The sequence below is a fragment of the Cibotium barometz genome, chromosome 38 (genome assembly GCF_041138505.1).
Source record: "Cibotium barometz isolate CiBa-2024 chromosome 38, ASM4113850v1, whole genome shotgun sequence".
In the NCBI taxonomy this organism is placed as follows: domain Eukaryota; kingdom Viridiplantae; phylum Streptophyta; class Polypodiopsida; order Cyatheales; family Cibotiaceae; genus Cibotium; species Cibotium barometz.
Genome location: NC_141083.1, coordinates 11,403,087 through 11,413,928, shown reverse-complemented (window position 1 = coordinate 11,413,928; position 10,842 = coordinate 11,403,087). Strand labels below are relative to the sequence as shown.

Here is a 10,842-nt window from a genome sequence, read left to right as displayed (position 1 = left end):
AAGGAAATAGAATTATGATCATAGCTACACTTTAGGAAACTCCCCAAGCTGAGCAACCATTCTCTTCCCACAACTACATCTACCTGGGCCATGTTCATAACCTAGAAGTCAAGATTCATCATATGATCTTGCACCTTTAGTTCAACTTCTTGAACTACCATGTCCCCTACCACTTTGTCATTCCCCATCATTTGTTCCACCACATACTTATGTGTGCTTGGAACTTCTTGAAGTTTAAGTTTTTTGATAAGCATATAGTTGAGAAAATTATGTGTGGCTCCGTCATCCACAAGAATACAAACACATTTTCCATTGATGGTGCAATGCATTCTAAGCAGTTCATGAGGACCAAAAGTGTGAGTGCACAATATGCAAAAGCAAGCTATAGAAGCAATGGACAAAGCTAAGGGCAACCATATACACACATAGACACACACACTCATGCAAGCAGAAGCTCTCTGTCAAGGGCAATGTACTCGTGTGTATTCACAAAAGAATGAGTTAGTAATGTACAAGGCTGTTTGAAGACAAAGAAGTGATTAAGATGGTGATTAGTGGCTTAATTAAGCCCCCTAACAAAGAGGCTATTCCCACTCTCTACATTGTAAAATGAACGGCATGCACTAGAGAAAAATGAAAGAGCAATTTTATTCATAAAAGAGAGCCTTTATATAGGCATTACACAAGCGGCTAAAGCACATAATTTAAGGAGATCCTTTGCCTTGATTTGAGGCCACTGCCTCACATTCTCTACCTCCTTTACCTACCCCAAAGACCTTGTTCCCGCACTACATGCACCGAGAGAGGTTTATCCCAACAACCACCCTCCTAAACCGAACTCTTTAAGCTATTATGGAAGCTCGCATTTTGTGCTATTATGGAAGCACACTAGTTTTGGCTTTTATGGAAGCCGCATACATTTTGACTTTTATGAAAGCCCTTTTACAAAAGATTTTGGGTGGGTTTAGTAAATGTCAGACATATCCGAGTGAGGGTTGTAGTAACACATGTTGATGCTGGACTCATTCATCACTGTTGTCGACGAAGTTCACCTTTGATTTGCCTTTGTCTTTTGTGTTTGTGTCACGTTTTGGCTCTTCTTTTGCTTTGTCTTTGAGGTAGCATTACGAGGATGGATGGTTTGTACTGCCGCCGCAGTGAGTGCATGGATTTTTTAGGTAGCAATCTTTCGCCAAATGGTTGGTCTTGCCGCATTCGTAGCATTTCTTCTCCGATGTCGTCACCATATATGCTCCATTTGCTAGGACCTTGTTGGTGAAGTTTCGCTTTCTCTCCTCTTCTTGAATGGAGTTGATTGCATCTTCTAAAGAAGGAATGGGATAATCCGATCCTTCTCTTTGAGTACCATTACAAGTTGATTGTATGGCTGTGGTAAAGCTTTTAAGAGCACTGTAACTTTATCTTCTTCTTCAATTTGTGCACTTACATAGGTTAATTGTGTGACAAGGCTTTTGAGTTTATTTATAAGTGCAGACACACTTTTATTTGGCTTTAATGTTAACCCAAAAAATTGCATCTAATTGCTTAGCCTTAGCCCCAAAAGTTTTTTCTAATGTTTCCCAAGCTTGATGTGCGGTGGTAGCTTCATCAATGTAGTGAATGTATGAATCTGCTAGTGCAGTGATGATTATGCCAAGTGCTTGTTCATCCCGTGCTTGTGATGCTCTTGTGCTAGTGCCTTCTTCACTTTGATTGACAAGCCCCCAAAGATTTTTCTTCATAATTTAAATAGCCCTTAAGTTTAACTTGCCATGTGTGAAAACCGACGCCATCAAATTTATCAAGATTTTCTTTGCCCATTGTGTTCAGTGCGGGAAGGTCTTACCGAGACTCTCGGCAGTGTCTAATCCCGTATTACAAGGTGCTAAATATAACTTAAACTATTGATATTGCATACAAAATAGGTTTCACAAAATGGCGTTTACAAAAGATGAAGGGAAGCGCGGATCTTGCCTTATCGTTTTTTTTAAAGATAATGCGAAATCCTAAAAATAAAGCTTTAAGTAATCAACAAAAAACATAATTTTGAAGCTTGTTGAAAAATATAATACTTGTAACTTGTAGATGCTTGAAATATATATATATATATATATATATATATATATTATATATGTTATGGATTTTTTGCAAAACAGAAGCATCATTTATATATAATATAGAGGAATGGTAGCTTTGAAAAGTAAAAGAAAAAAAGGCATTTTCAATATGTGTGTGTGACCCACACTTTTCTTGGCTTAATTTAAAGGCCCTTTTAATATATGTAATGTAAAAAACAAAAAGAAGAAAAACAAAGCTACCTTCCAGAAAAATGTGAGGAGAGAAAAAGGAAGAAAAATGTGAAAGCTTCAATTGCCGTCCGTTTTTGATCTTCTTTCTTGCGACGATTGGATTGCATAGGCGCCTTAGCAATCAAAGGGACAGCAATGTGGCTATTTCCGATCTGAAAATGATCCACTCCCTTGCATGCTACAAGCCAATTAAGCTTGCCGATTAGTGAGCTTAATCACCTTCTAATGTATGAAGCAATCAAACAATTGATTGGATGAGAATGATGCTTGTAGTATTGCTAAGCTTTCCCTAACGAATTAGCTCTGATACCAATTGAAGAGAAAAAAATGATTAAGAGGGTGATTAGTGGCTTAATTAAACCCCCTAGCCTCTACATTGTAAAATGAACGGCATGCACTAGAGAAAAATGAGAGTGAAATTTTATTCATAAAAGACAGCCTTTATATAGGCATTACACAAGCGGCTAAAGCACATAATTTAAGAAGATCCTTTGCCTTGATTTGAGGCCACCGCCTCACATTCTCTACCTCCTTTACCTACCCCAAAGACCTTGTTCCCGCACTACATGCGCCGAAAGAGGTTTATCCCAACACTATTGAGTTATGTTAGTGAGATAATGGGCGGCCGGACAATGTGTCACATAAGAGTTTAATCCCAACAACCTCTCACTTAAAGTCCAATGTGGCACTTTAAATAATTATAGATCTATGAAAAAGTAATGTACAAAGATCTACGTGGCACGCCATCTATCCAATGCCCAATAACGCACAACAATGCACAAAGACTTCTCCTGGAAGTCCCTTAGTAAGTAGACCCACAACTAGCAGATCCACAATCACAATACATCAATTTGCTATGCCCAAGCCACTAGTGCAAAGCCGTTGGATGGCTGCACCTCCCTAGAACCTCGCAAGCATAAAAGAATGTGCATATTGGATGCTATGTGTACTTGGACTGAAGGACGCTCTCGAAGACGATGATGTAATCAAAGCCGCTAACACATCTGAAGTAGATCTCGAAGTTGATGTCAACATTGTCGATGTGAGTGAAATCGGACTCGAAGTCCATCATGTTTGATGCTGATGGTCTACGGACCATGTAGGAAGCACCTTGAGATGCATGTAAGCCGTAGATCTCTCTCACTGGCAGAGAGGGATGCCGAGCAGTAAATCCCTATCACTCTCTCCGCTCATACACAAAAGCTATGGGCCGCCCTCTCTCTTTCTTCCTCATAGCAAAAACCTATGTTATGATTCTTGAAAGAAGGCAGGAGCAATAGGAAAACAATCGAAGATAGGCACCGTGTAGGAAACTTCAAAACGCAGATTTGAGAGCCCAAATGACAGAATTTGGCCGTTTTACTATATACCCAGGTACTATGTATGTGCTTTTGATCAAAGGGGTTGGTTTGGGTAGGTAAGGGTATTTTTTCACTAAATTTTGATGCATCCCCAATCCGAGCTCAAAAATCCTGGAGCAACTCTTGCCTTGCTCTCTTGTTCTTCACAGTAGCCCTCCATAGCCAGAGAAGAGCTTGAAGCTCCACACACAATAGCTTGAAACCTCGCTCTAATACCAATTGTGAGTGCACAATATGTGGAAGCAAACTATGGAAGCAATAAAGCAAGCTAAGGGCAAGCATATACACACACAGATACACACACTCACACACATAGAAGCTCTCTGTTAAGGGTAATGTACTTGTGTGTATTCACATGAGAATGAGTTAGTAATGTACAAGGCTATTGAGTTATGTTAGTGAGATAATGGCCAGTCGAACAATGTGTCACATAGGAGTTTAATCCCAACAAGAAGTGGGTTGCCACATTCAGGTTAAAACACAACTTTCATGGTGAGCCTCATCATGAAGTACGTCAACTATTGAGTACTTTGGTGAATCAATTAAAGTAAGGCATTGTATGAAATGTATAGAAGTACCTGCTTGTTTGTCGTGCAAACAAGGACAATCTTTCTTAGCATGTTGATCAGAAAGACATAAGAAACAAAGTTTCTATTTCTTAGTACGCTCAAAATCGGCCATAGAGCCTCTTGGCTCTTCATGTGCCGCCTTCGGCTTCTTAGCCCCTTTAGGTGAAGATAATGAAAATCTCTTTTTGCTAACGGGTTGAAGATCGACCCTTCCAATTGCTCTTAGCATAGGACTCTTGTCCTTTCTTATCATCATTGAATGTCTGAGCATGTTTGATTACATCCTCAAAATTGTCAAGATTTTGAGTGTTGACATGAAGCCTATAATCTAAGTAGAGATCTCGCAAAAGCCACGTAGATTTTGGAGTTCATCAAGTCCTTCTAACTTAAGTATAGCTTTCCTATACTTAGATATGTACTGCGTAAGAGTGTTGCTCGCCATGCAACAAGCATCCCATTAACTCCAATTTTTTTGCAGCTCATTCTTGGGCAGAAACTCTTTGCAAAAAAAATCTTGAAAATCTTTCCAAGATTTTGGATGGGTGTTGTAATTCATGGCCATCCACCACTTATAGGCCTTACTTTAAGTGATAAGCTAGTCTCCTTTGGATGTGCCTTGTCAGGCGTAACACATAGATTATGAAAGTGTGTCCACTTTTGAAGAAAAGTGTATACTGCATCCTTGTTACGGCTGCTTTTGGTTCTGTGGAATTCTAAAATTTGAACATTCTTCAATTTAAGTCTCAAAAAATTATCTACATCGCAAGACATAGAAAGCATAGAATGTGCCTTGCCCTTGCTTGATGGCCTCTGGCCAATTGAAATAGATGGCTCATGGCCAAATGAAATAGATGGCCCTTGGCTTGCAAAAACAGGTGAAACTTGCTTCTTCATGAATGTTGTAATTGTGTTTGTGAGACGTGTCACGTTGGCATTGAGTTTAGAAAAGTTACTCTCCATGAGGGTCTGATGTGTCTCCAAGCTCTGGAATGCATTTACATCAACAAGATCATGATTACCAAGATTGTTGGTGTCCAAATCATCTGGAAGAAGATTGTCTTCAAGGTCGTCCTCAAGTACGCAGAGATCGATAGATGTATTGCCCGTATCCTACATAGGATTATCATCTGCCTCTCCCATTGATATGGGAATTGGGCTTTCAAACTCGTACATAGTGTGACCATCACCATAGGAAGACATGCTTACTTAATATTATGGCACCGTGTGCTCTTACTTGCTTGTAAACATGTAAGAAACGTGTGAATAGTTTATCAAGCAAGCACTCAAGAGAGGTGTGTGTTTGCTTCTTGAACACATGAGATGTGTTGTTCTTCACAACACACAAAAGGTGTTTTAACTACCTTGTAAGCACACGATATTCGCCAATTGGCTAATTTTTGAGGATTTTCCCAAAAAACATTCGCCCGACATCTTAAAACATTAACCCAAATTTTTTTCATTTCGAAGATTTTTTCAAAATATACACCCAATTTTAGGCATTTTAAGAAATTATTTCAAAACATTTGCCCCATTTTCTATACTACATATGGGGAAGATTCGCCAACCCATATACACTTACAAATTCTTGAAGAGCTCTTATTTTTTACCCTAAGAGAGATGTGTTAGCAGCTGGCTTGATGCACTGAGAGAGTCCAACAAGATTGATGGCGGCGGCTTCCTTGTGCACGCGAGAGAGAGAGAGAGAGAGAAGAATGGGAGTAAGGACCCATGGCCCCCCCTTTTTATATGTGTGGTCTAAAAATCCATGCTTTTGAACTCACGATTGCCAACTCCAAAAAAATCACGTTTCTCTAAAAAATTTAGATCGCCACTAGGTTGCCACATGGGCGTGCGCTTTCTACCTAGCTATCTACCTAGCTAGCGGCGCTTTCCTCAAGGTGGCGACTGCCCATGGCCTTACCATCTAGCCCATTGCCATATGTCATGTGAGCCATTGAGTCTGTGCTTTGTGCTTCACACCATGGCCACATTACGTGCTATAGCCATGGCCACAAGGCATTACTTGGCAGCCTTGCCATATACATGAAAGCCATCCATAGCGGCCATGCCGCTTAACAAGGTTGGGATTTCGTGGCCATATTGCCTTATGGTCATATACATGAAGGCCATGGCGGCCATATTGCCTTATGGTCATATACATGGCGGCCATGCCGCTTAACTGGGCTAGCCTTTTCTAGACAGATTGCCCTATGGCCTTGTTATGCTATCTCACACCATGGCCCATGGCCACTGTGGCCGTTGCTGCTTTGTCTGCCCCATGACACACCTGCATGCTCACACCATGGTCCATTCCCACCATAGCTGTAATTGCTTTGTCAGCCCAAGGGTGCACATGCATGCTCACACCATAATCTCCATGGCGTGATTTCCTTGGCATGGCATGGGCATGTACTCCATGCCATGGCGTTGGTGTGCGTAGCATGGCTTGCTTTTCCATAGTGTGGCATGCTCTTCCCCCTTTGAAAAGCTCGTAGCCTTCTAGGCTCTGATACCAACGTGAAGTGTGGGGAAAAACCCATGTTGTATCTCTTCTCAACCATCATATATATAGGTCGTGGCCTTGCTATATACACCCTCTAGACTTAGCATGAGTGGCCTTGCCCTAGAGGACCTGTGTCCTCATAGATTTATACATAACTTTTTCATGTAGATCTTTTGTTATGGATAGGCACGAACCATGCAATAAGAGTCCTTCCTTTAGTGATATAGGTTTACGAGTCTTTCCATTCTCTAAGTCATCCTTGATAGAAGTATAGTCTCCATCTCTAGCATACTTGCTAATCATGATTATATGCAATAGAGACAACATTAACCTTAGTTTGTCGAGTATAATATTTTGCTTCCCTGAAAATGAAATCGAGAAAAAAATTAGTCTATCTCAATTTTTTTTGAATTCCCTTTAGATGATGAACATCATTCCCAATAAATAGTGCTTCCATGAATCTAATGCATGTATAAGTGAGAGAAATTCTATTCTTGGTGTCCGTTCTTGTGGGTTCAAACGCTGACTTTCATTAGCGATAGAGTGACCTTCTTGTGAAAGGACCGCCTCTATGCTATTCCCATTTGCAGGATTGTATTTGATCATGCCAACAAGAAGAGTCTTCTAACATAAGAAGAGCCAGCTTCCTTATTCCTTGGAGGCTCTTCTTCATCATAGTTTCCTTTTAGCTGAAAGGCTCGGTTTTCTTTTGTGCTCCATTGAAACATAACCTATGCACTTATAAAGGTGCCTTTCTCCTTGTGGCAACGCTTAATGCATGAGCATACCTTCCTGCATACCTTTGTTAAGTCATGGAGTATTATAGAAAACTATAATGGATGGGTGTAAGTTTTTCCACAAGCTTAGCACTAGAGAGGTGATGAACCACATTGTGGTGTCGCTTCTACGGGAAGGCTCTCTTAAGAAATCGTCCAGACTCGCCATAAATGCACATGGGCACAAACCCAGGGGAGGTAACAACCAAATAAAATACTCCTCCCTATGCATGACTATATAATTGCAAGCGCTTGGTGAAACCCGGAATTCGAATGACTGTTAAACGACCACTTGGTCGCGTCGCGCAAGCATGCCAATGCCTTGCAACATCTAGCAAAGAAGACCTAATATGTGGCAAAACCAGGAAATAAAAAATGGTAATTATCGATCAAAAACTTGTAGACTAGTTAAATGCAAGAACCTCCCTTCAGAACATTAGGTGAACAAGGTTAAAAGACTTCAAGATAGTTAGGTTTATGCTTTTGCCCAATGATAAATATAGGGTGCCATGATGGATAGCTCACATGATAAATATAGGGTGCCATGCATATATATATATATATATATATATATAGAGAGAGAGAGAGAGAGAGAGAGAGAGAGAGTATAGATGATTATAGTTCACTTAATCGGACTGATTATTGTGATACATAAACAACCATGAAATGGCTGGATGACTATTAATATAGGCGTGATTAGATTAGCATTATAGAGAGATTAATTAGTGTTGATCTCCCAATTAGCTGCTGACAAGATTTCAGGGCGGCGCAGGCTGAGGTGGTAATGGGCGGAGAAGTCAGGGGGCTGGTGGTGCATGTCGGCGCTGGCGCAAACACCATAGCGAGGGGTGACGAGCTGAAAGTACATGTGCCCACCCAGCCAGTTGCCCACTCCCTCCAGGTAGCCTGCCATGCCAGGCTTTCCCATCAGCAGCTCCGACGCTTTGATCTCCGCCACCAGCCGCACGCACTCCTCATCGCGCTCCTTGATCATCGTGCACACCTCCTGCACAACGCTCTCCAGGGTGACAGCGCCGCCGCTCTTCTTCTGCTGCTTGAGGTTGTGCAAGTACAGAATGGGGACTACGTTGAGCAGGTCATTCTCCAGAAACTCCTTCTTGAAGGAACAGAGGTCGTTCTGCCAGTAGATATTGTAGGCGGTGGCGGACTGCAGCGAGCGGATAAGAGGATGGCTGAGCGTTTCCTCATCAAAGCAAATGGCGAGGGAGTATTCCAGCAGCACAGAGCATAACTGCCAGCCACCAGCGGCGTCGCGGTTTTGGCAGTAAGTGGCGAGGTCAGGGAGGGAGCGGGAGGCGCGATATGGAATTTGCCGCCGGTTTCCCTCCAGGTAGTGTTTGAACTGGGCGATGAAGCGAGTTCTCTGGCTCGCAGGCATGCCCTGGCGCATCTCGTGCCACCACTCCGTGGCCGTCTCCACTGTAACCCGGACGAGCTCGCTCTCGCCTGAATACGTATAAGTAGCAGGCTCCTCCAACACTGCGCAGATGCTGGTTATAATAGTGTCGGCTGCGCTGACATCGGCGCCCAGCACCGCCGGGTCGTCCATCACGGTGTCGAGCAGGAAGAACCAGGCCATTATCTTCACCACAGGCTCCATGCGGTCCGGCATGCCGTTGGCGTGGAGGAGCGCGGTAAGCAGCTCGTAGCCAGCCTTGGCAAGCTCAGCCGTCAAGGCGTGCGGCAGGGTGGCAAAGCGGTCACGAATCCACGCGTCGGACATGTGCTTGAGACGCTCGGAGTCGGCGTGCATGTTCCAAGGGAAGGAGCACTGCACTGGCGGGATGGTAATGCTGCTCACCTCGGACATGAACTCCTCCCCTATCAGCACCTCCACACCATCGCTAGCCATCTCCCCCTGCCCCTCTCTCTCTCTCTCTCTCTCTCTCTCTCTCTCTCTCACACACACACACGTACACAGATTTCTCACACACAAGCTGATTGACGTGTAGCCTTTGGCCCCCTTTTATAGCTAGCTTCGAAATGCGACCCTGCCCGCTCCACTGTAGCATCGGCACCTTTAAAAAAATCCACCCTTTGATCACATGCTTAAATACTTTCTATTCACAAGAATTCCTATAAATTTTTCAAGTATATAAGTCGCTCTCTAAATTCTTTACATCCCCTCAAGGAGAATTGACAAAAATACATCCAAGTTATAGAATACTTTCTACTAGACAAATGTACATAGAAATTATAGAATGTACAAGTTGCTCACATGCTTCAATACAAATTATAGAATATTTTCTACTCATTTATACTAATTAAGAATAGACAAAGGTACGTAGAACTTATAGAATATATAACTTGCTCACATGCTTCAGTACCGAAAATACATAGAATTTTTAAGTAGCAATTCTTCTTTTAGCCTTTATCATCTGAGCTATCCATCATGTAGCCTTTGGCCCCCTTTTATAGCTAGCTTCGAAATGCGACCTTGCCCGCTCCACTGTAGCATCGGCCCCTTTGATCACATGCTTAAATACTTTCTATTCACAAGAATTCCTATAAATTTTTCAAGTATATAAGTCGCTCTCTAAATTCTTTACATCCCCTCAAGGAGAATTGACAAAAATAATATTACTACTACTACTACTCACTCTACTCGCCTGTGAAAATCACAGGCGACAATCGAATGCATCAATGGAAAAACCCGAGCCATAGTTATTTTTAAAAAATTGTTTAAAAAATTTCTATGGATTCAAATGCCCAGTCCTCCTGTGCAGAATCTCCTGAAACCCTATTTTCGAGGATAGTCAACTTCCGTCTGCAAAAACCATGCTTTCCGCCTGCAGAAGCGCTGTTTTGGGCCTGTCGAAACCCTAATTTTCGCCTGTGGAAGCCCTTGCTCTCAGTTTCGGAACCCGCGACCTTAATTAACGTAGGTAGCATATATGATCGTCTCTGTTACGATGCCGTAAACAGAGCATGTATCCGAAGGGGAGAAGCTGCTTTATAGATTGTGTGTACACTACTAAGAGAGAGAGAGGGCCACCTCATATGCAACGTTCTCTCGCAACGGACGATGATGATGGTGCGAAGAAGAGGAGGAGATGCGCAGACAGTTGCAATGTTTAATCGACCGCATTAAAAAACCTTAGCTTTTCACAAGATTAATTGAAAAACCTTAATAACAAAGGTTATCTAATCCCCTCATTATTTAATCGAATTTCTTTTTTCACTCATTGTATGCCCCTATTAGACAAATGTACATAGAAATTATAGAATGTACAAGTTGCTCACATGCTTCAATACAAATTATAGAATATTTTCTACTCATTTATACTAATTAAGAATAGACAA

At 42.0% G+C, this 10,842-nt stretch overlaps 1 protein-coding gene across 1 annotated transcript; it reads right to left on the bottom strand.

Annotated features, from left to right (window-relative positions):
- Positions 1-8,236: 8,236 nt before the first annotated feature.
- Positions 8,237-9,391, bottom strand: LOC147616345 ((+)-germacrene D synthase-like). The gene has a single exon (XM_086777153.1). It carries the CDS (start codon positions 9,389-9,391, stop codon positions 8,237-8,239), a length of 1,155 nt encoding a protein of 384 aa, XP_086633279.1.
- Positions 9,392-10,842: the final 1,451 nt, after the last annotated feature.

Excerpts from the sequence above, each read along its gene's own strand:
- LOC147616345 (XM_086777153.1), bottom strand. The coding sequence starts at position 9,391 with ATGGCTAGCGATGGTGTGGAGGTGCTGATAGGGGAGGAGTTCATGTCC.